At 29.2% G+C, this 21,523-nt stretch overlaps 11 protein-coding genes across 11 annotated transcripts; 7 read left to right on the forward strand and 4 right to left on the reverse strand. All coding sequences in view use genetic code 12, as the record gives it.

Moving 5' to 3' along the window:
* The first annotated feature begins 1,284 nt into the window (after nucleotides 1–1,284).
* On the forward strand, nucleotides 1,285–5,293 carry RJT21DRAFT_125642 (PDPK1 family serine/threonine-protein kinase). The gene has a single exon (XM_064882834.1). The coding sequence runs from the start codon at nucleotides 1,518–1,520 to the stop codon at nucleotides 4,917–4,919; it is 3,402 nt and encodes a 1,133-aa protein (XP_064739902.1). The 5' UTR covers nucleotides 1,285–1,517; the 3' UTR covers nucleotides 4,920–5,293.
* Nucleotides 5,294–6,741, forward strand: RPL27A (60S ribosomal protein eL27). Its single transcript, XM_064881351.1, has 2 exons — nucleotides 5,294–5,388; nucleotides 5,885–6,741. The coding sequence occupies exons 1-2, from the start codon at nucleotides 5,358–5,360 to the stop codon at nucleotides 6,262–6,264; spliced, it is 411 nt and encodes a 136-aa protein (XP_064739903.1). The 5' UTR covers nucleotides 5,294–5,357; the 3' UTR covers nucleotides 6,265–6,741.
* Nucleotides 6,742–8,167, forward strand: WRS1 (tryptophan--tRNA ligase). The gene has a single exon (XM_064881352.1). The coding sequence runs from the start codon at nucleotides 6,805–6,807 to the stop codon at nucleotides 8,077–8,079; it is 1,275 nt and encodes a 424-aa protein (XP_064739904.1). The 5' UTR covers nucleotides 6,742–6,804; the 3' UTR covers nucleotides 8,080–8,167.
* Nucleotides 8,033–8,663, reverse strand: RJT21DRAFT_119308 (uncharacterized protein). The gene has a single exon (XM_064881353.1). The coding sequence runs from the start codon at nucleotides 8,625–8,627 to the stop codon at nucleotides 8,157–8,159; it is 471 nt and encodes a 156-aa protein (XP_064739905.1). The 5' UTR covers nucleotides 8,628–8,663; the 3' UTR covers nucleotides 8,033–8,156.
* Nucleotides 8,664–9,017: 354 nt separating this feature from the next.
* RIB3 (3,4-dihydroxy-2-butanone-4-phosphate synthase) lies at nucleotides 9,018–10,082 on the forward strand. The gene has a single exon (XM_064883885.1). It carries the CDS (start codon nucleotides 9,408–9,410, stop codon nucleotides 10,017–10,019), a length of 612 nt encoding a protein of 203 aa, XP_064739906.1. The 5' UTR covers nucleotides 9,018–9,407; the 3' UTR covers nucleotides 10,020–10,082.
* RJT21DRAFT_25147 (exosome catalytic subunit) lies at nucleotides 10,083–13,165 on the reverse strand. The gene has a single exon (XM_064883886.1). It carries the CDS (start codon nucleotides 13,119–13,121, stop codon nucleotides 10,146–10,148), a length of 2,976 nt encoding a protein of 991 aa, XP_064739907.1. The 5' UTR covers nucleotides 13,122–13,165; the 3' UTR covers nucleotides 10,083–10,145.
* A 744-nt stretch (nucleotides 13,166–13,909) lies between these two features.
* On the forward strand, nucleotides 13,910–14,929 carry KTR2 (mannosyltransferase). Its single transcript, XM_064881354.1, has one exon. The coding sequence runs from the start codon at nucleotides 13,944–13,946 to the stop codon at nucleotides 14,817–14,819; it is 876 nt and encodes a 291-aa protein (XP_064739908.1). The 5' UTR covers nucleotides 13,910–13,943; the 3' UTR covers nucleotides 14,820–14,929.
* RJT21DRAFT_119311 (uncharacterized protein) lies at nucleotides 14,930–16,375 on the forward strand. The gene has a single exon (XM_064881355.1). The coding sequence runs from the start codon at nucleotides 14,989–14,991 to the stop codon at nucleotides 16,240–16,242; it is 1,254 nt and encodes a 417-aa protein (XP_064739909.1). The 5' UTR covers nucleotides 14,930–14,988; the 3' UTR covers nucleotides 16,243–16,375.
* Nucleotides 16,371–17,678, forward strand: ERG20 (bifunctional (2E,6E)-farnesyl diphosphate synthase/dimethylallyltranstransferase). Its single transcript, XM_064881356.1, has one exon. It carries the CDS (start codon nucleotides 16,497–16,499, stop codon nucleotides 17,550–17,552), a length of 1,056 nt encoding a protein of 351 aa, XP_064739910.1. The 5' UTR covers nucleotides 16,371–16,496; the 3' UTR covers nucleotides 17,553–17,678.
* On the reverse strand, nucleotides 17,665–18,308 carry QCR8 (ubiquinol--cytochrome-c reductase subunit 8). The gene has a single exon (XM_064881357.1). It carries the CDS (start codon nucleotides 18,103–18,105, stop codon nucleotides 17,821–17,823), a length of 285 nt encoding a protein of 94 aa, XP_064739911.1. The 5' UTR covers nucleotides 18,106–18,308; the 3' UTR covers nucleotides 17,665–17,820.
* A 34-nt stretch (nucleotides 18,309–18,342) lies between these two features.
* RPL17B (60S ribosomal protein uL22) lies at nucleotides 18,343–19,740 on the reverse strand. The gene is made up of 2 exons (XM_064881358.1): nucleotides 19,264–19,740; nucleotides 18,343–18,880 (listed from the first exon to the last, which is right to left on the reverse strand). Exons 1-2 carry the CDS (start codon nucleotides 19,570–19,572, stop codon nucleotides 18,632–18,634), a joined length of 558 nt encoding a protein of 185 aa, XP_064739912.1. The 5' UTR covers nucleotides 19,573–19,740; the 3' UTR covers nucleotides 18,343–18,631.
* Nucleotides 19,741–21,523: the final 1,783 nt, after the last annotated feature.

The raw sequence follows: 21,523 nt of genomic DNA on the forward strand, positions 1-21,523 counted from the left end.
AGTTATTGCATCTGATTTATCATCTGATTTTCTTCTATCTCTTCTACCATTTGATTTCTGTTTAATTAAATCAGATGTATTATCAAAACTCACTACTTCAACTTCTTCTACATTAGGATTTATTTGAGTATTGATTGACAGACTACTATCATTGTCTTCAATATTTTGTTTAATTTTCTCCTTCAGATTTCCTGCTTGAAAGAATCGAACTATTTCTGAAGGAATATTGGATTTTAAAACTGATTTAGATGATTTTGAATCAGTATCTCGATCATCATTTTCTCCCTTTTCTATCAGTTCAAGAACAGTATTTAAATCTGGTTGAGATTCTGATTGAATTTCTGATTCTGGTGGGGATTGTAATTGTGATTGTGATTGAGAATCTTCAGGTTCAGGAGTTAAAATTTCAGGTACTGGTACTTCGAGAGATTTACCATTAGACAAAATTGATTTATTATGATGATGAATATTCTTTCTATGAACCGTTCTCAGTTTCCTCTTATGATGTCTATGAGAATTTGAATTATGAGACTCTCCATTATTAACTGATTTTTGTACATGTCTAGCAATTGGGAAAGTTATTGGAGGTGATTCACTTTGAGGAATTGTAGGATATGGTATACCATGTTGATCATTATTAATTATTATAGGTTTAATAATTCTATGAGTAAAATTATCTTGATCATTTGAAGCTAAATAAGATGCTCGTAGATGAGCTAATAGTCGTGTATTATCAAATGGGAATGCCATTATAGTTTAAAATTGTTAATTTTATAGTAATATTTATTGTTAGTTACTGTTGGTTATTGGTATATTTGTATATATGGCTATAACTATAGGGTTACATATTCCTGCAGATAATGGCTGGCACCTATACATAACCGAACTTATCCCGATTGGGTCCATCCATGCCGCAATACGTACCCCTAAATAGATGTAGTGGGTTACATAAGAGAACACTTCTTGCTACTAAGTAGATTTATACAAGTACAATTTCTTTGTGTAGATATAGTTATCTAGTAAATTCTTTATACATGTATATATGGATATATGGATATATGGATATATGGATATATAGATATATAGATATTTGGATATATACAGATACTTATACTTATACTTATACTTTATCATAGTTACTATTAGTCCTCCGACTACGTCATAGATAACCTAATTTGGTAATCCCCTGAGCACGAGCGCGCGGCACGTGACGCACACAATTTCATTCACTTTGACCAAGCTGGATTTGGAGTTGGCAATATGCTTAAGAACACAATTAACACCCGTTGAATTGGCAATATTTTTAAAGTTAACAAAGAATTACCGAGGCAATATTCATAACAATTAGTGATAAATCAATTTAACATTAAATATTGTTAACTACTACCATTTTTTATTAGAACCATTAATTATTGCTCGTTACTCGATCTTTTATGGTTATATATAAAATTACTATGTATAATTGCCCTATTTAAAACCCATTTTAAATTAAATTTTATAGAAAGGTACTGAATATTATGGATCCGTATCTGCAAACTGATAATCGTCGTCCAGTATCTGGATTTCAAGATTTAAATAATGAAATTGATAGTATTTATAATACTTATACTCTGAAATCTAATCATGATAGTATTGATACTCTTGATTCAGATAAAGATCGAGTTAATTCAAATTCAAATTCAAATTCAAATTCAAAATTTTTACAATCTATTAATCAACAATTGCATATCTCATCAAGATTATCCTCAATACATTTACAAGATGATGAAAATGTTGTAAGAAGTGCACCTGAAACTCCCAATTCATCGGAATTTGATTTTAATCCTAGAAATCATGCTCCTCATGCTTTAACAAATTCTTCATTAAATGTATTATTAGATACTCCAACTTCAGAGACAGAATTTAAAAAGTTATTTGGATCTCCCCTTGAATCTGCTATAGATGATGATGATGATGATGAAGAAGAAGAAGAACAAGATAATAATAATAATGGAAATGGAGATAATATACCTAATCCCTCTAATGATAAAGATAATGACAATGAGAATTGGAATGAAAAAGGAGCTGCAGTAAGAGAACTAAAGGATTCAGTTATTATAAAACGTGGAGTACTGGATTTTCAATTTGGTAAACAATTAGGTGAAGGATCATATTCTACAGTAATACTTGGAACTGATAAACATACATCTAAACAATATGCCATTAAAATTCTTGATAAAAGACATATTATTAAAGAAAAGAAAGTTAAATATGTTAATATCGAAAAGCATGCATTAAATCGTTTAAGTAATAGAATGGGAGTTATTTCATTATATTTTACATTTCAAGATAAAAGTTCATTATATTTTGTATTAGATTATGCATCTAATGGAGAATTATTATCATTAATTAAAAAATATGGAACATTAAGTGAAGATTGTACAAAACATTTTGGAGCTCAAATTCTTGATGCAATAAAATATATGCATGATAATGGAGTTATTCATAGAGATATTAAACCAGAAAATATATTATTAGATGATAAATTAAGAATTCAAATTACTGATTTTGGTACAGCCAGATTATTAGAAAAGAAAAATGATGAAAGTGAAGAATATCCAGTAGATGTAAGAGCAAAATCATTTGTTGGTACAGCAGAATATGTTTCACCAGAATTATTAGAAAATAAATATTGTGGTAAACCTGGAGATGTTTGGGCATTTGGATGTATAATTTATCAAATGATTGCTGGTAAACCACCATTTAAAGCTACAAATGAATATTTAACTTTTCAAAAAATTACAAAATTACAATTTGCCTTTAGTGCTGGATTTCCTAATGTTGTAAGAGATTTAATTAAACAAATTTTAGTATTACAACCATCTAAAAGAGCAACCATTCAACAAATTCAAAATCATTTCTTCTTTCAAGATATAAATTTTAATGATTTTAATCTGATTTGGTATAAAGAACCTCCTGAATTAGGACCTTATAAAATGACAGCAAAATCAATGATGAAAATTCCTGAATTATCTAAATCTTCATCTCAAGTTCAAGTTCCATTATCGAAAAAGATTTATAAAAAGAATAATAATGGTTCAAATTCAGATATTATACCAGGAAATAAAAAATCATCTATTAATGATATTAAACTGGTAAATCCTGCAAGTGTTGCAGCATTTGTATTAAATAAACGAGATAATGAACCTAATTCAACCAGTGAAGATACCACTAATAATGATAGTCTGAATGAAGAAATTCATGCTCCAAGATCTTCTAGTCTGAATTCAATAAATACTAGAAGTACTCCTGATTATATTCCTGGAACTAATATTTTAAGACCTACAATTAATACTAGATCAAATTATACTAGATCTTTAGCTCAAAGAAAATCTAGTAGTACTAGTAGTAGTAATTCAAGTATTAAACCAAGATCAAAAGTTATGGATGTACCTCCATTAAGTTCATTAGAATCAGCTTGGAGTCAATATCTTAAACATCCTGATGAAAGAATTCTTAAATTAGGTCCAGTATTAGTTCATAAAGAACAAACTGAACCATTTGAAAGGAAAAATAAAGGTTTATTGGCTGATTCTCCATTAGGATTTAGTAATAAAATTCAACCATCAATGGCTCCATCTCGAGGAACAAGTTTATTAAGTCAAGTTGTTAAAGGTTCAACTGGTGGATTAAGAAATAATGAATCAATTAATTCTGATGATAATATTTATCAATCAGCTACTGAAAGTGATGCAATAATTGATTATTTTGAAGTTGAAGAAGTTCATGAAAATGACAATACTACTACTACTAATAATAATAATAATAATAAATCAGAAGGTAATGGTAAAACTGATAGTTTAACTTCTTCAATTAGTCGAGGTAATTCCAATAATAATAGTAATTCACTTAATAAACATCGAGGTGCATCACTTTTAAAAAGACTTGGATTTAGTGGTGGTCATAATGATAAAAATAAAGATAATTTATCCGATTCGAGTTCTGTGTCTGGTACATCAACTCGTCAACATGCATTAGAAAAGACTCGTACTTGTACAATGGTTATTACTACTCATGGTAGAGCCTTAATATTTTTTAGAGATGATAAAGAATCTAATTATAGATTAATTTGTGAAATTAAATTAAAATTCCCATTCATTCATTTTAAAGAATTATTAACTTCTTCAAGTAAATTTCAAAAATTACTTCCTAGTACAGGTATATTTGTAATTATGTCAATTAATACTTGTTTAATATTTGAAGTTGAAAAATATGATGTTGTTCCTTGGACAGAATCATTAGCTCGATCTAAATATAATCAACTTGAAAGAGAAAGAGAAGCTATTGAATTAACAAAATCTTCTAGTACTAGTACTAATACTAATAATACTAATAATAATATAAATTCAAATTCAAATTCAAATTCATCACCAAAACTTCAAGATTCTCCATCATTTATTGGTACGGGAAATACTAATAATATTTCTAAAAAATCTGATGATAAAAGAAGAATTGATGGATTAACTCAACCTATTGCTAATAATATTAAAAGACCTAGTACTCCTACTTCACCAACAATTCGAGCCGTATCAGATTCTAAATCTCAAGGTACAAATTTCATGAATTCTAAGATTAAACTTAAAACTCCAAAGAGAAGACCTCCACCTCCAACAAGTCCATTAAATGGAGTTAATATGCATACTGGACTTCCATCATCAGAAACAGAGAATGGGACTTTACATGCAGCTCAATTGGCAGTATCAAACAATGCCAATAATCCAATTACAAATAATAGACGGTCTAGCTTTACTAAAGATGATATACATAGAACAGCATCTCCAACGCAACTGATAATTAGAACTACAAGAACTGGAGCTCAGAAACAAATTATTACTTCGATGAATTCGAAGCTTTTAGCTCGAAGTCAAAGAAAGAAATGAGTTTATCCATAAAAAGATTTTACTTATAGTTATATATAAATAAATAAAATGAGATTTGTCTTTATAAAATGGCTGCAAAAGTTACTTTACTGATTGTAATTTGTGAAGGGGAAAAAGCAGTCACAGGCTCACGTGATCGAAGCCTTTCAATTTACCCGCTATAATGTTTGTGTAAGGTAGTGTATATAAAATTAAGCATTTTTGTTATGGAGTTAAATGTCGCACTTTTCATCCCTATCCTATAAGCTTAACTAAGTGAAAAATGTCTCTGTCTCCCCTAAATTATTTACCAAAGTACACACCTTTTTTCATAGTGTATGTCTCCTCAATCTGCCAATTGTCAGTAGACCAGGAAAAAAAAAAGAAGTATCAATAAAATTTTTCAAACATAGTAGTTTTTAAACAAGCTTTTGAAGAGTATACTAAACATCATATAAAATGGCTAAATTCATTAAAGCAGGTAAAGTTGGTATGTATAAAGTCCTAGAAAACAACCTGTGATACTTGTAATGTGTGAAATGCCACTAGTTGTTGAAATTTATCAAGTATTATCCTATCTCAAATCAATACTATTCATCTCATATAATTCCACCTCCATCTCATAACTGAATAGATATAAAATTTATCAACAATCATATAATTGCCATAGTAAATGTTCTAAATAGAAGCCATTCTATTCAGAGACTATTCTTGATAGTAATTTGATCTTATAACGTAAATTATTCATTCACCAATAAATCACTAGATGAAATTTTGCTCATCGACTAGTCAAGCCACATATATATGTAACGATCCACCACAACTATGAAAAATTTATATTATCCAATCAATATATTCATTTATTATTATAATTTGTCATTAATTAATTAATTAATTCAGATTTTTCATTGAACTAGTAAATGTCACACTATCAAGTGATCACTTTTATAAGGTGAAAATTCAATATACTAACTAATATATTCTAGCTATTGTCGTCAGAGGTCGTTTCGCTGGTAAGAAAGTTGTCATTGTTAAACCACATGATGACGGTACCAAGTCTCACCCATTCCCACATGCCATTGTTGCTGGTATCGAAAGAGCTCCATTAAAGGTCACCAAGAACTTAGGTGCTAAGAAGACTGCCAAGAGAACTAAGGTTAAGCCATTTGTTAAATTAGTTAACTACAACCATTTAATGCCAACCAGATACTCTTTAGATGTTGAATCTTTCAAATCTGCTGTCACTTTAGAAGCTTTAGATGAACCATCCCAAAGAGAAGAAGCCAAGAAAGTCGTTAAGAAGGCTTTAGAAGAAAAACATCAAGCTGGTAAGAACAAGTGGTTCTTCCAAAAATTACACTTTTAAAAGTTTTTGTTGGATTTTAAAAACCTAAACCTCGTCATACCTTTCCTTTGTGGTTTGTAACCTACATTTATCATTACAGAGCTATCATCTACCACTTTTCTTAGTTCAAGTTGTATATATATACGCATTCTAAAATCTTTTATAAATCATCTTGTATAATTGTGGGTTAAAGAGTGTGTGTGATGTTTGTGATTTCCTTTCCTTCTACTACTTTTAAACCTATAATATAAAAAAATTTGAAAACTAAGTTGTTTTTTCTTCTTGCATGGGTATAAAATAAACAATAAATTAATGATCTAATTTTCTTAAATTTGTAGATTTGTTAATACCTTTTGCAACTTTGTAAGGAGTAGTAAAATCAAATCGTTCTCTTTGTCGTATATTTTGAAAAATACTTGAAATATTTGAAAAAATACTGCATACAGTCCTATGACTCTAAAATAAAAAAAAAAGTAGACAGATCCATTATCTCTTTGAAAGATGAAGTAATTTAATTAATACAGATTAAGTCAAAAAAATAAAGTATAAAGAAGTTGGATAATGTCTGTAGAAGAGAAAGTTGAAAAATTGTCTATTAAGGACGAAGTTGAACAAATTGTTACCCCATGGGAAGTTGAAGGTGCAGTTGTTGATGGTAAAGCACAAGGAATTGATTATGATAAATTAATTAAACAATTTGGTACTAAAGCCATTACTTCAGAAACTTTAACTAGATTTAAAGCTATAACTGGTCAAGAACCTCATCCATTTTTAAAAAGAGGAGTTTTCTTTTCAGAAAGAGATCTTGAAAGAATTTTAGATTTATATGAACATGGTGAACCATTTTTCCTTTATACTGGTAGAGGTCCATCATCAGATTCTATGCATTTAGGTCATATGGTTCCATTTACATTTACTAAATGGTTACAAGATGTATTTGATGCACCATTAGTTATTGAATTAACTGATGATGAAAAATTCTTATTTAAACCAAAATTAACTATTGACGATGTTAAACAATTTTCAAGAGATAATGCAAAAGATATTATTGCCGTTGGTTTTAATCCTGAAAATACATTTATATTTTCTGATTTACAATATATGGGAGGTGCTTTCTATGAAAATGTAGTTAGAACTTCAAGACAAATTACTACATCAACTGCTAAAGCAGTATTTGGATTTCAAGATTCTGATTGTATTGGTAAAATTCATTTTGCAAGTATTCAAATTGCTACTGCATTTCCATCATCATTTCCAGATGTTTTAGGTTTACCACCAAAGACTCCATGTTTAATTCCTTGTGCTATTGATCAAGATCCTTACTTTAGAGTATGTCGTGATGTTGCCGATAAATTAAAATTTACTAAACCATCATTAATTCATGCAAAATTCTTTCCTGCTTTACAAGGTGCATCAACTAAAATGTCTGCTTCTGATACTACTACTTCTATCTTTATGGGAGATTCTCAAAAGGAAATTAAGAAAAAGATTAATAAATATGCATTCTCAGGTGGTAAAGCAACCCTTGAAGATCATAAAAAATATGGAGGAGATCCAGATATTGATGTTGCTTATCAATATTTATCATTCTTTAGTTTTGATGATGAAAAAATAGAAAAATTGGCTGATGGTTATAGAAAGGGTGAAGTTTTATCAGGAGAAATGAAACAAGAATGTATTACTGTATTACAAGAATTTGTAGCTGCTTATCAAGATAGAAGAAGTAAAATTGATGATGAAGTTATAAATAAATTTATGAAACCTCATAAATTAGTTTATGGTCAAAAGGAAAGATTAGTTCCAATAAAGATCAGAGAAAAGAAAGTTAAAAAATAGTTCAAAAAAAATTAGTTGATATATATTATATATATTATATATATAATCATTATAAAGTACATAGATATATACAAGTTCTAGAGTAACTTTTTAATATTTTCAAGAATGAACATTAATTTATCAAAATCATCATCAGTAGTTTCATCGAATTTCCCAAACCATTTAGATCCAATTGATAATATTGCTGGTTTAGGATGATTAGATGTTGTAATAAGTTTACCTATTTGAGATGCAATAATCAGAATCTTTAAATTAGAATGATTTCCAACTAATAGTACAGGTTCAACACCAGGATCATCTAAACTATTCGGTATAGAGCTTAAAAAGTTGACAGTTGATTTAGATGATAATGGAAGTTCAAATGTAGTATCCATTATTCCATTAAATTGAATATTAATAATAATTTGATCTCCAAGTTCTAATTTATGAAATAGTATTTCAGTGTTAGTATCTTCTTTGTAATGAGTTACGAATGATTTAGTGAATCCCGTAGGATCTGTAAGTATTTCACCTGTAGATTTAAGTTCGGAATTGTTATCCAGACTCATGTTTCGTGATGGTTACTATTTACAATAGAGTAAGACTACACTTAACACTACTTTTCATCATAGTTAATTCTGTTGGGCTGTGTGCAGGGCGGCCTCTACAATCAGCCGGACACACTACACAAATACAAGCACATATATTTATATAATTAGATAATACCGAAATAGGGAACAATAGATCATAATACTGAAATAGGCAGGTAATGATGACGGTCTCAAGAAAATAGTAAATCGGACGGAACTTACTCCCGAATTAGATGGATGTGGCCGTTTAGGGCAATAACCATATATAGGGGAGGGAGAGTATGAGAATGGCGCTAGTTTTCGATTGCAAAATTGGACATTGCATCGGATATTATCCGAATTTTAGGTTCAACTAAAGATGGTCTGAAACTGTGCTAACCCAATAACTTAATTTGTTAATATAAACATTACTGGTAATAGTTAATATTTGTATAGTAACTGTTAGTAAATAATAGAGACAAATACTCATCATACCACTACTAACTTTCGCAGTTAACAGGATTTTATTTAGTGATTAGTGATTAGTGAGATTTTCATTCTACGTAAAATTTAAGTAATGCTTACTAAATAGTGAAAAGTTCCTGCGCGCAACCCATTTTGGTCACCGCTAAGTTATTGTTCGGATGGCCCCACAGTAACTCGGTAAAGAGAAAGTGAAAAATTTACTAATATATAATATATATAGTTAAAGAAAGAAACCCGATAATTTTATTTAAAGGTACTATAGATATAGATTTAAGTAAAATAAGTAAATATATCATGTCTTCAACATTTACCCCAATACCAGAAGCTCTTGAAGCATTCAAGAATGGAGAATTTCTTGTAGTAATGGACGATGAAGATCGAGAAAATGAAGGAGATTTAATTATATCAGCTGAATTAATGACTCAAGAGAAAATGGCATTTTTAGTTAGATATTCTTCTGGTTATGTATGTGCTCCATTATCCACAGAAAGAGCAGATGCTTTAGATTTACCTCCAATGTTAAAAGATAGAACTGATAGACATGGTACAGCTTATACTGTTACTTGTGATTTTGGTGAAGGTACTACTACAGGAATTTCTGCTCATGATAGAGCTTTAACAACAAGAAAATTAGCTGATCCAACAGTTAAACCAACTGATTTTATTAGACCAGGTCATGTTTTACCTTTAAGAGCTGTACCAGGATTATTAAAGAAAAGAAGAGGTCATACTGAAGCTGCTGTTCAATTATGTGAATTAACAAATTTACAACCAGCTGCAGTTATTTGTGAATTAGTAAGAGATGAAGATGGTTTAATGATGAGATTAGATGATTGTATAAAATTCGGTAAGACTCATAATATTAAGATTATTAATATTAAACAATTAGTTGAATATATTTCTTAATCATTCTTATATAAATAAATTCATTCACATTCTGTACTATAGCACATTAAAATGTTAATAATTTAATAATTTAATAGTTTAATAATTCAATTATTTATTTCTAATATACATTTGCATTTTCATATTCTACTTCAATAATAATTGAGCTTTTCTCTTTCCACTAATTTCATCTTTTACTGATTTAACATCAACTAATACTTTATCAAATACTCCAACAATTCTTTTATTACCATTTAAATCAGTAAATTTAAGTTCAAATTTATCTTCATTATAATCAGCAGTATTAACATCACCAAGTAATTCTAATTTAATAAGTCCTTCAATACCAAATTTAGGTACTAAAACAACTATACCATTATTAAAACATTTTATAACATAACCTTCATGAACTGATTCATTATTTCTCATAACTTGTCCAACATAATATTCAATACTTGCTCTACCAGCAAATTGAGCATTTCTATGACGTCTATTAATATTTTTAACAATAAGTTCCATTTTATTTTTATCTCGATGACTTAAATCTAAATTTTCATAACCTATTGCTCCAGCTAATTGTCTATGAGCTACAACATCACAATATCTTCTAATTGGTGATGTAAAATGTGTATAAATATCAACCGCTAATCCATAATGTTTAAATTCAGGATATCCAAACGATCCAGATGGGAAATATTCAGCTGCCATCATACATCTTGTAGACATAATACGTAATAAAGTATTAAAATAACTATCATTTGGATCTTCACATCTATCTAATGAATCTGCTAATGCTTTAGAACTTTCTAATGATATAGACATACCTGGTTTTCTAGCATTTAACATTTCATTTAATAATTCAAAATTTGTGGCTGGAGGTGGAGCATGTCTTCTTAACATTGCAGTTTGAGGATAAGCATCATAAATTTTACGAGCTACAGAAATATTAGCTAATAACATAAATTCTTCAACTAATGAATTAGTTTCTAATAATTTCTTAATTTCAACTTCATTTGGATCACTTGTTTCACTATCCATATGAACTTTAACTTCTGGTGATGCTAAATTTAATGCACCAGCATCTAATCTTTGTTGTTTTAATTTTTTAGAAAGTTTTAATAAAACTCTCATTGAATCAGTTAATTCATCAGTTTGAGATTTATCATCAATTCTTAATTGAGCTCTTTCATAAGAAAATGCTTCTCTTGATTTTATAACTGATTTCATAAAATTAACATTAATAATATTTGCATCTTCATCTAATTCCCAAATTACTGAAAATGCAAATCTATCAACATAAGGTTTTAATGAACATAAATTTGTTCCTAATAACATAGGTAACATATCAATTCTTTTATCAACAAGATATACTGATGTACCTCTTGATGCTCCTTCTTGATCTAATGCAGTATTAGGTTTAACAAAATGAGTAACATCAGCAATATGAACTCCAACTTCATAATTTCCATTAGATAATCTTTTTGCATGTAATGCATCATCAATATCTACACAATTTGGAGGATCTATTGAACAAACTAATTTATCTCTTAAATCAATTCTCTTTTTAAGTTGAGGATCATCAGTTTGTTTTAAATCAGGTACAACCCAATTATCACCTTCAATTGGTAAACAATCTAATACATTCTTAGCAAATGGACGATATTCAACATCATGTTCTAATAATAAAGCTTCAGTTTCTGCTTCTGCACTTTCAATTTCTCCTAATGATCGAACAAAATGTCCATTAGGATATCGAGAATTTGATGGCCATGAATCAACTGATATAACTATTCTTTGACCTAAATATTCTTTAGATTTTCTAGTTCTTATTCTAATTTTTGGTAATAATTTATCCATTAAAATAACAAAACAACTCTTTGATGAATTACCACTATCTTCACCAATAACTGAAGTAGGAGCAATTTGTCCAACATAATATCTCCAAGATCTTCTTGTAATACCAACAATTTTAGCTGTTGGTTGTAATCTACGTTCTTCAGATTGTGCATTAGTAGCATTTATTGCTTCTTGAGCTAATAAAAGTCGTTCTTTATCAGATACAACTCCATTAGTTCCAGATATATCATCATCACCTATTGAATCAGCATCTTCAGCATTATCATCAGCTCCTAATGATGTTTCTTCAATAATTGTATATGAAGGTTCTCTCCATTTATCCTTAGGTAATAATTCAACAATAACTGAATCAGAATTAAATGCTCTATTTAAATTCTTACTACCTATAATTAATAAAGGCTTTTTAAATGCCGGTACTTGAACTGTACCTTGTAAGAAATTATATTGAGATATATTTAAAATACCTTGATATAAAGTTCCATTTTTAATTCCTGCCATAATTCTGGCATCAGAATAATATTCAGGAAATGAAGTTTCATTATCTTTATTAAAATCATTAAAAGTATTTGAATCAGCTGGAATTAAATCTCTTAAATCTTCACCATTTGGTAAAAGATCAATATATTCTAATAAAGATAAAGCATTAATACCTTCTGAATTAGCCTTGAGTCTATTATCTTTATCATTACATAAAAGTATTATTTTAATATTTTCATGAGAATTATTATTATCATTTAAATGAGTATTATACCAACTAGCAACTTTTCTAATTGCACGATCATTTCTATCATTAATTGATTCATTTTTTAATCTATTAATATAAGTAGATTCATTAAATTCATTATGAAATACTACAAATCGTTTATCTTCTGATTTAACAAGTCCTCTTAATCTTTGATAAATTGGAATTGATCTATTTTTAACTTCTTCTAATACAGTTTGAGGAATTATTACATCATAAAAACATTGAATATTTTCTAATAAATCTATAGTATGTAATATAATATTTGTATCAAGAATAATATAATGTTTAGACCCATCCTTTAACTTATTTGGATCTTTTGATAAAATAAATTTTGGTAATTCACCATTTGCATCAGGTTTAATAATTTCATGACATTTATTACATGCTTCACTATAACATGGAATATCATTTCTTAAATAATGTTCTCGAACAATTTTAAGGGCTTTCCCATTCCGTGACCTCACAAATACTTTGGATGTTACACTGAGTCCACTGGATAATCTTTTCCTTTGAGAAATCATCCTGTTAATGTTAGTGAGAGGAATTATGCTTATACTATTAATCCTTTAGTAGACCTCATCTATTACTATACTAAATTTTTCATACTGAATCGGGTCTGCGCCTGCATGTAAACCAAAAATAAAAATATTACTAGCTCGGTGCAACCAGTTGCAATATATCTACGTATTATAAACTTGTAGTATATCATTAGTATAAGTAATAGCTACTGAAAGTGTGGTACTGTATATGGCATGACTTAAGTATTCATGGTATTCAATTATGCTAATTTCAGAAATATTCATTATCTAATTGGTGGCATAGACTGTAGTTGTCTAGTTATTACCTAATAAAGAGTTATAGCCTTTTTTTGCGGAATATCTGAGCAAACAAAACTTATGCTCATATCACTGAGCATTATCTATAAAACTATATATATGTATATAAATATATATGTGTAAGTACATCTCTAAACCCAATTCGTTATGTCCAGGATTTGGACTTTCGCAGTACCGTTGATAGGAATACTTTTATATTTCTACTACTCACAGGATTATTCAAAAGTTACCTCATCATCATCTACATATCAATATGATCCTCTTAAGAGATACCAACCAAAGCTAGCATCCAATTCATATCTAGATCCTCATACTCCCTTCCGAGACAGAACTCAATTGGGTAAAGAGAATGCTACTTTGGTTATGTTAGTACGTAATAAAGAATTATCTGGTGCATTACAATCTATAAGATCATTAGAAGATAGATTTAATAGACATTATCGATATCCATGGATATTTTTAAATGATGAACCATTTGATCAAGAATTTATAGAAGAAACTACATTAATGACTAGTAGTCAAACATTCTACGAATTAATCCCTGCTGAGGATTGGGATAAGCCATCTTTCATTGATGATGAGAAATTTGAAGCATCAATTTCTAGATCAATTTTAGATGGAGTTATTTATGGTGGAGCCAAATCATACAGAAATATGTGTCATTTTAATTCCGGTTATTTTTATCGTCAAAAGAGATTATTAAATTATGATTGGTACTTTCGAGTCGAACCTGATGTAGAGTATATGTGTGATTTCCAATATGATCCATTTGAACTTTTAAGAATTAATAATAAAATATATGGATTTGTAATTGCCATTCCAGAATATGAAAATACAATTCCAACATTATGGCAAACTGTAGAACAATTCATGGAAGAAAATCCTGAATTAATTCATGCTAATAATTCATTAGATTTTATTACAAGCAATGACACATCCTTAAATCATTGGCAACCATTAGTACCATCATCTTCAAAATATAATTTATGTCATTTTTGGTCTAACTTTGAAATAGGTAATTTAAATTTTTTCAGAAGTGAAGCTTATGGTAAGTATTTTGATTTCTTAGATAAATCAGGGGGATTTTATTATGAAAGATGGGGTGATGCTCCAGTACATTCAATTGGATTGAATATATTAGCTGATAAGAATCTGATCCATCATTTCGAAGATATTGGATATTATCATGCACCATATTTAGCATGTCCAACATCAAGAGATGTAATAGCTTCAAAGAGATGTGTATGTAAGGCTTATGGATATGATGGTGATAAAATTACCAAGCCTGTAGATGTTAATATTCACAGTTGTTTAAGTCGATGGTGGAAATATGGAGCTGGTAAATCATTTCTTAATGATATAGATTATAATAATTCAATATAGTAACAATAATAATAGTAATAATATACTATATGGCTATAGGACATCCATGACGCAATACATTTTTAGATGCATACTAATTTTTCAGTAGGCATCGCAATTTTTTTTTCAGTAGAAATTTAACTTAGTAGTAGTTAATAGATTTACTATATAGACATATAAAGCAAATACCATGGCTAGAGGTGGATTAAAACAACAGTTGAAGCATAAACAAGCCGTTGACTTGGTTGATAAGTCCAGGTCTAAACCTGTTGTGAAGAAGACTGTAGAACAAGCTTTAGAAGAAGAAGAAGAAATCGAAGAACAACCAGTTGAGATTAAGGAAGTTAAACCAAAGAAAGAAAAAAAGAGTAAAACCAATGGTGACTACGTAAGCGATGCATTATCGAAGAAGGAATTAAGACAATTAAAGAAATTGAATGCTCAGATCGAACAAGCAGAAGCTGAAGAACAACAAGAAGAGGAAGAAGAAGAGGAAGAAGAAGATGATGATGAGGAAGAAGAAGAACTCGATTTGGAAAGATTAGCTGCCAGTGACAGTGAAAGTGATCTCAATGATGAAGAAGAAGATGATGAAGATGAAGATGACGAAGAAGAAGAAGATGATGAAGAAGAAAACGATGAAGAGGAACAAGAAGATGTTCCATTATCAGACGTTGAAGTTGACTCCGACTCAGATATTGTTCCTCATACCAAATTAACTATAAATAATACATCTGCATTAAGAGATTCATTAGCTCGTATTGAATTACCATGGGCTAAACATTCCTTTATTGAACATCAAAGTGTAATAAGTGCTGAACCAACAGAAAGCTCAATTAAAGATATCTATGATGATACTGAAAGAGAATTAGCATTTTATAAACAAGGGTTAGACGCTGTTCAACAAGCCAAAGCAACTTTATTAAAATTAAAGGTTCCATTTTCAAGACCATTGGATTATTTTGCAGAAATGATTAAAAGTGATGAACATATGGATAAATTAAAGAATAAATTATTAAGTGAAGCTGCTGATAAGAAAGCTTCCGAAGATGCCAAGAGACAAAGACAATTAAAGAAATTTGGTAAACAAGTCCAACATGCAACTTTACAAGAAAGAGCTAAACAAAAGAGAGATACTTTAGATAAGATTAAATCATTAAAGAAAAAGAGAAGTGCTAATGAAATAAGTAATGATGATGATTTCCAAATTGCTTTAGAAGAAGCCACTCGTGAAAATGATAATCGTGAAAATAAAAGAAGAAAACCAAATTCTAAAAGATTAGCAAAAGATTCTAAATATGGATTTGGAGGTAAAAAGAGAGGTAGTAGAGAAAATGATGCATCTTCATCAGCTGATGTTAGTGGATTTTCTGCTAGTAGAATGAAAGGTAAAGGTGGTAAATCTAGTAGACCAGGTAAGAGTAAACGTAGTAGAAGACATTAAATAATTGTTTCTGTACTGTAAATTAGATCTAATTTTTATATATACGTATATACATATATTTTGCATCCAGTAGTGCTACTAGACAAAAAAGAATTTAAGCGCGAGCCGCACCACCTCAAAATATAAACGGTCGTATAATTTTTTTTTCAACACAACGCGATTTGAGTTTGCGTAGTTTAATACTTAAGCATCAATCTATACTAAGAAGTCATAGTCCTAGACTTAACAAGATCATTAAAGAGTAAATAGTTAATATGAGTAGTAAATTAGCTGCTAGAGAAAAATTCATTGGAGTTTTCGACCAAATGGTTGAAGAATTGAAAGAGATTTTAATTAGTTATAAGATGCCTCAAACTGCAATTGATTGGTTTGTAAAGAATTTAGATTATAATACTCCAGGAGGAAAATTAAATCGTGGATTATCTGTTGTTGATACATATCTTATTTTAAATAATAAGACTATTGAAGATTTAAGTGATGCAGAATATAAAAAAGTTGCCATTTTAGGTTGGGCAATTGAATTATTACAAGCTTATTTCTTAGTTGCAGATGATATGATGGATCAATCTAAAACTAGAAGAGGTCATCCATGTTGGTATTTAGTTGAAGGAGTTAATAATATTGCTATTAATGATTCATTTATGTTGGAAGGTGCTATTTATATTCTTTTAAAGAAACATTTTAGAAATGATTCTTATTATGTTGATCTTCTTGATTTATTCCATGAAGTTACTTTCCAAACTGAATTAGGTCAATTATTAGATTTAGTAACTGCTGATGAAAATATTGTTGATTTAGATAAATTTTCTTTAGAAAAGCATTCATTTATTGTTATTTTTAAGACTGCTTATTATTCATTCTATTTACCAGTTGCTTTAGCTATGTTTATGAGTGGAATTAATGATGAAAAAGATTTAAAACAAGTTCGTGATATTTTAATTCCATTAGGTGAATACTTTCAAATTCAAGATGATTATTTAGATTGTTTTGGAACCCCTGAACAAATTGGTAAGATTGGTACTGATATTAAAGATAATAAATGTTCATGGGTTGTTAATCAAGCTTTATTAAAAGTTAATAAAGAACAACGTCAATTATTAGATAATAATTATGGTAAAAAAGATGATGAATCAGAAGCTAGAGTTAAAAAATTATTTAATGAATTAGGAATTCAAAAAACTTATGAAGAATATGAAGAATCAATTGTTGCTAAATTAAGAGAACAAATTGAACAAGTTGATGAATCAAGGGGTTTAAAGAAAGAAGTCTTAACTGCTTTCTTAGGCAAAGTTTACAAGCGTTCTAAGTAAAGATATCAATCATTAGTTTAATAGAATTAGAATTTACAATATATAGCATTAATAATAAAAATAATACTAATAATAATTAATTAATTAATTAATTGATCAATTAAAGAATCAATTTCAATATTTCAAAATATATGAATTTGTATTAAACGAATATGTGTTTATATATAAAAGTCAAGGAATCAATCAATTACCTCGAATATGAAATAAATGTTATGTGAGATATATGGATTTATATGCTATAAGTCATGACAAGTTGAAAATAGATCGATTAAACATTAACTCTTTCTAATTCTTCTCTACCTTCCTTGGTATACAAGTATTCATTGTAATCTCTGGCATTAGTCCAGACATTCCAAACAATAACAGCTGGAATGGCAACATAAAGGAATTGATTCTTAGTTCTTCTAAAAGTATTGAAGAATGCATTATATAAAGCACCTTTAAATGGTTTAGTAGCATATGGGGAAACGGAATATGATGTAACATATTTTTGTTTGGTGGATCCCATGTTACCCCACCATCCCATATAAGTCTTTGGTCCTGCTCCAGCCATTGTTTCTAGTTGTTATTATATTCTTATGGTAGTAACTAAACTAAACTAAACAATATCAGCTTAACTATGTTTAGTTGTGAGTTAGAATTTTTTCCCACTGTTTAACAATTCTAATTTTCTTCGCAGTTATTGGTGGAACTGTGTGCAGGTATGCTCACCATAGTTAAGAATTTTTCATATTTTGTTAGTTAAGCTCATCAAACCTGTAATTGTCTTAATCTATGCAAATATGGTTAAAGAGCATATATATTATATATATAAAAGTTCATATAGATATACAGTTTAGTAGAGGTAATTATATTGGTCACCAGATAGTAATATTTCAAAGATTTTAACAAATTACAAAGTAATGCTACAACAAATACTAAACAAGTTTTGAACTCAATCGTGTATTAATTTATGAACGTGTGAAAGTTGGGGGGTGTTGTGGTTTTGACTATTTGATGCTAAAAAGATTAAACAAGTAGAATAATAATATATATTTAAGAAATAATAATAATAGTAACATTTTTGTTTAACCCAATGTTTAAGCAGCAGTCAATCTTTGTTGAGTGGCTAATCTACCTTTTTGTCTAGAGTTTAATCTGACTTTCTTGGTTTCAACAGCCTTTTCAACGGCTTCATCTTCTTCAGTTAAAGTTAATTCAATGTGAGATGGAGTAGATTGGTAAGCGTTAATTCTACCGTGAGCTCTGTAAGTTCTTCTTCTTTGTTTTGGAGCATGGTTGACTTGAATGTGAGAGATCTTTAATTTAGAGACATCTAAACCTTTAGCCTATAAGTTAATTAATGTTAGTACTTTTGTTTTTAATGTTAAATGGGTTATGAAATCAAATTTAAAAATATAAATATAAATGTAATAAAGGGAAATAATTTTAACTGATTTAACTGGATTTTTTAATATGGACAAGTCCATCTAATTAGATTTGATTAACTAAAGGTGGTTAAATATTGAATATTGTTGTAGTTAGTAAGTGATGGTAGTGTTAATATTCATTTTTAATTGTGGATACTGATGGTTTCTAAAAATTTTCAATGATTGATAATTATACATGGATCAGTTAAATTAAATTAAATTAAATTACTTCATTACTTTAAGTTTATATTCTTAAATTGGATTCAGTTTATGATATTTCATTATGATTGAATTTTACATACTTCAGCGTTAGCTTGAGCGTTTTGTAATAAATCTTGAACAAACTTGACAGATTTAGCAGGCCATCTAGCCTTGGTGACACCGAATTCTTTACCTTGAGCGGTTCTACCAATGGAGGAGTTGTATCTTCTGAATGGAATAGCTCTTTGGTGATCTAAGACTTGGTCTAAGTATTTTTGAGCTCTGTCTAATTTCCATCCGTTGATAGCTTGAGCAGTTTCTCTGGTGTTCTTGAAAGAAACTCTTAAGTAAGAACCACGAGCAGAAGCGGACTTAGCTGGGTTGGTGGAGGTAGCAGCGTAACGAACCATTTCTTCTTCTTGTTGATTTATTGAATGGACTAATTCAAGTGGAAATATGAAAAAGGTATTATTCAAGTTATAATAGATTTTGAAAATTTAGGAAAGAATTTTTTTTCGATAGTTTGGTTCTTTGGCTGCGCATAGTTAATGATGCGACATTTTTATTAAACTATGAAGCTAGACATTTTTTAGTATGAGAGTAGTATCCGATGTCGCTCTGCGCACATTATTATGGGCCTGCATGTGTGGCTAGGGATGTAGCCCTAACCAATGTCACATGATATGAGTATTAATTAATTTAACTATAGTTTTGCAACAAGTACAGGGTAGTGAATATTAGTTTATCTCAATCAATTATTATATGCTACACTAGAACTCATTAACATAATGACCTGTAGTCATAGTCCAATATTTGAACATATTCTATATATCTTAAATTTTATAAATACTGAGTCGCATATTAGATAAGGATTTATCTATAGTGTGTAAAATTAGGCTATTGTTTGTCAATCATTACTGTAAATAAAGTAACTATGTAGAATAATAATAAATCTCTGAAACAGCAATCTGCGTTATTCTGATGTGTATTATTATTATTTCAAGCACTAGAGTGTTATATTAAGTCTGGTATATAGTAAACCAAATTGTCAATGTAGTATGGTAGAGAATACAGCTTATACAATTACTATCTACCAACTTAAATAATGTAAAGTATTCTCCGTGTAGAAATTACAAATAACAACCTTACATATAAGGTATATATATGAGAGAGTAGAGATACAAGGGAATATAAATATATGATAAGTGTATTATCGTTATAGATAACTATAAGGCGGGCATTCTTAATAAGCAATAGATACAGACAAACGTGAATTTACAAAACAAAAAATAGATTGAGGTAAAAGATGCTCATTGCCCCTCAACCACAAAATACGGGACGAACTAATCACCAGTTTGAGCCCCAGTTCGTTACGCTACAATGTAAAACTACACACTTTATCAATGCCCCCACTTCTCGAACGTAAGATTATTATAAACCTTTTAGTCAGTTCAACAAATTTAAATGCATCTCTTTAATTGTGGGTATGTGGAACAGATGTAATTTCCATATTCGTTTAGGTTCGGTTCTTGGGTTTTATTTTTCTTTCTTTTTTCTCTGTTAGAAATTGGTTGCGTTGTTGCATGAAGAGCGGTTAACGGGAGCTTTTTATATTTTAGAAGGGAGATTGCTATATTAGCATTAGATAATTGAATAGAATTATATTATCTATAGAGATTATGTTAAGATTAGCTTCTTATGTTGTAATACTGACGTGTTACATTTCCTTACGTGTAAATTTCAAATAATAAACTAAATTTATACATACCCAGAACAAGTTGAAAATGCACCGTTTTGGAATTTCTAAATTTATGGCTTAAGAAATGTTATGATACATAAAGTTATAAGGGAGGTAGCAAACACAGACACAGCCTGGCCAGGCCACTCAACCATCGGTCAATATATAGTTTTAATTACAATTACAATATAACTATTAACATTAATATCCCTATTAAAGCTATACTGTTCATAATAAATAGGTTAAGTTGTAAGTCTACTTTGTGCATGGCATTATTTTCGTTTGTTATTATAAATATTAAATGTTAAATATTAAATATTAAATTAAATATTTTATTAATTTATCTGTCTGTGCTTAGGCTTTTGAATGTATGTATGCACTGTGTGGACTGTATGTACGATTGATTACCTGTCATTGGCTTGTGCCCTTTCTTTCGTTTCACTGAGGACTTTCAATTATTGATTTGCTTGATGACATTCAGAATTAAATTTATTATAAATTGTTGGAATTTTATATCTCCGGATCCGTGATTTCAATGCATTGTCTCTTTTGTATCTTTTGCTTTCTCTTAGTTTTACTGTTACTTTTTTATTTCTCCTTCTCGTATTAGTCCGTTATTTTGT

Source organism: Scheffersomyces amazonensis (assembly GCF_036850825.1).
Source record: "Scheffersomyces amazonensis strain UFMG-HMD-26.3 chromosome Unknown RJT21scaffold_2, whole genome shotgun sequence".
Classification (NCBI taxonomy): Eukaryota; Fungi; Ascomycota; class Pichiomycetes; order Serinales; family Debaryomycetaceae; genus Scheffersomyces; species Scheffersomyces amazonensis.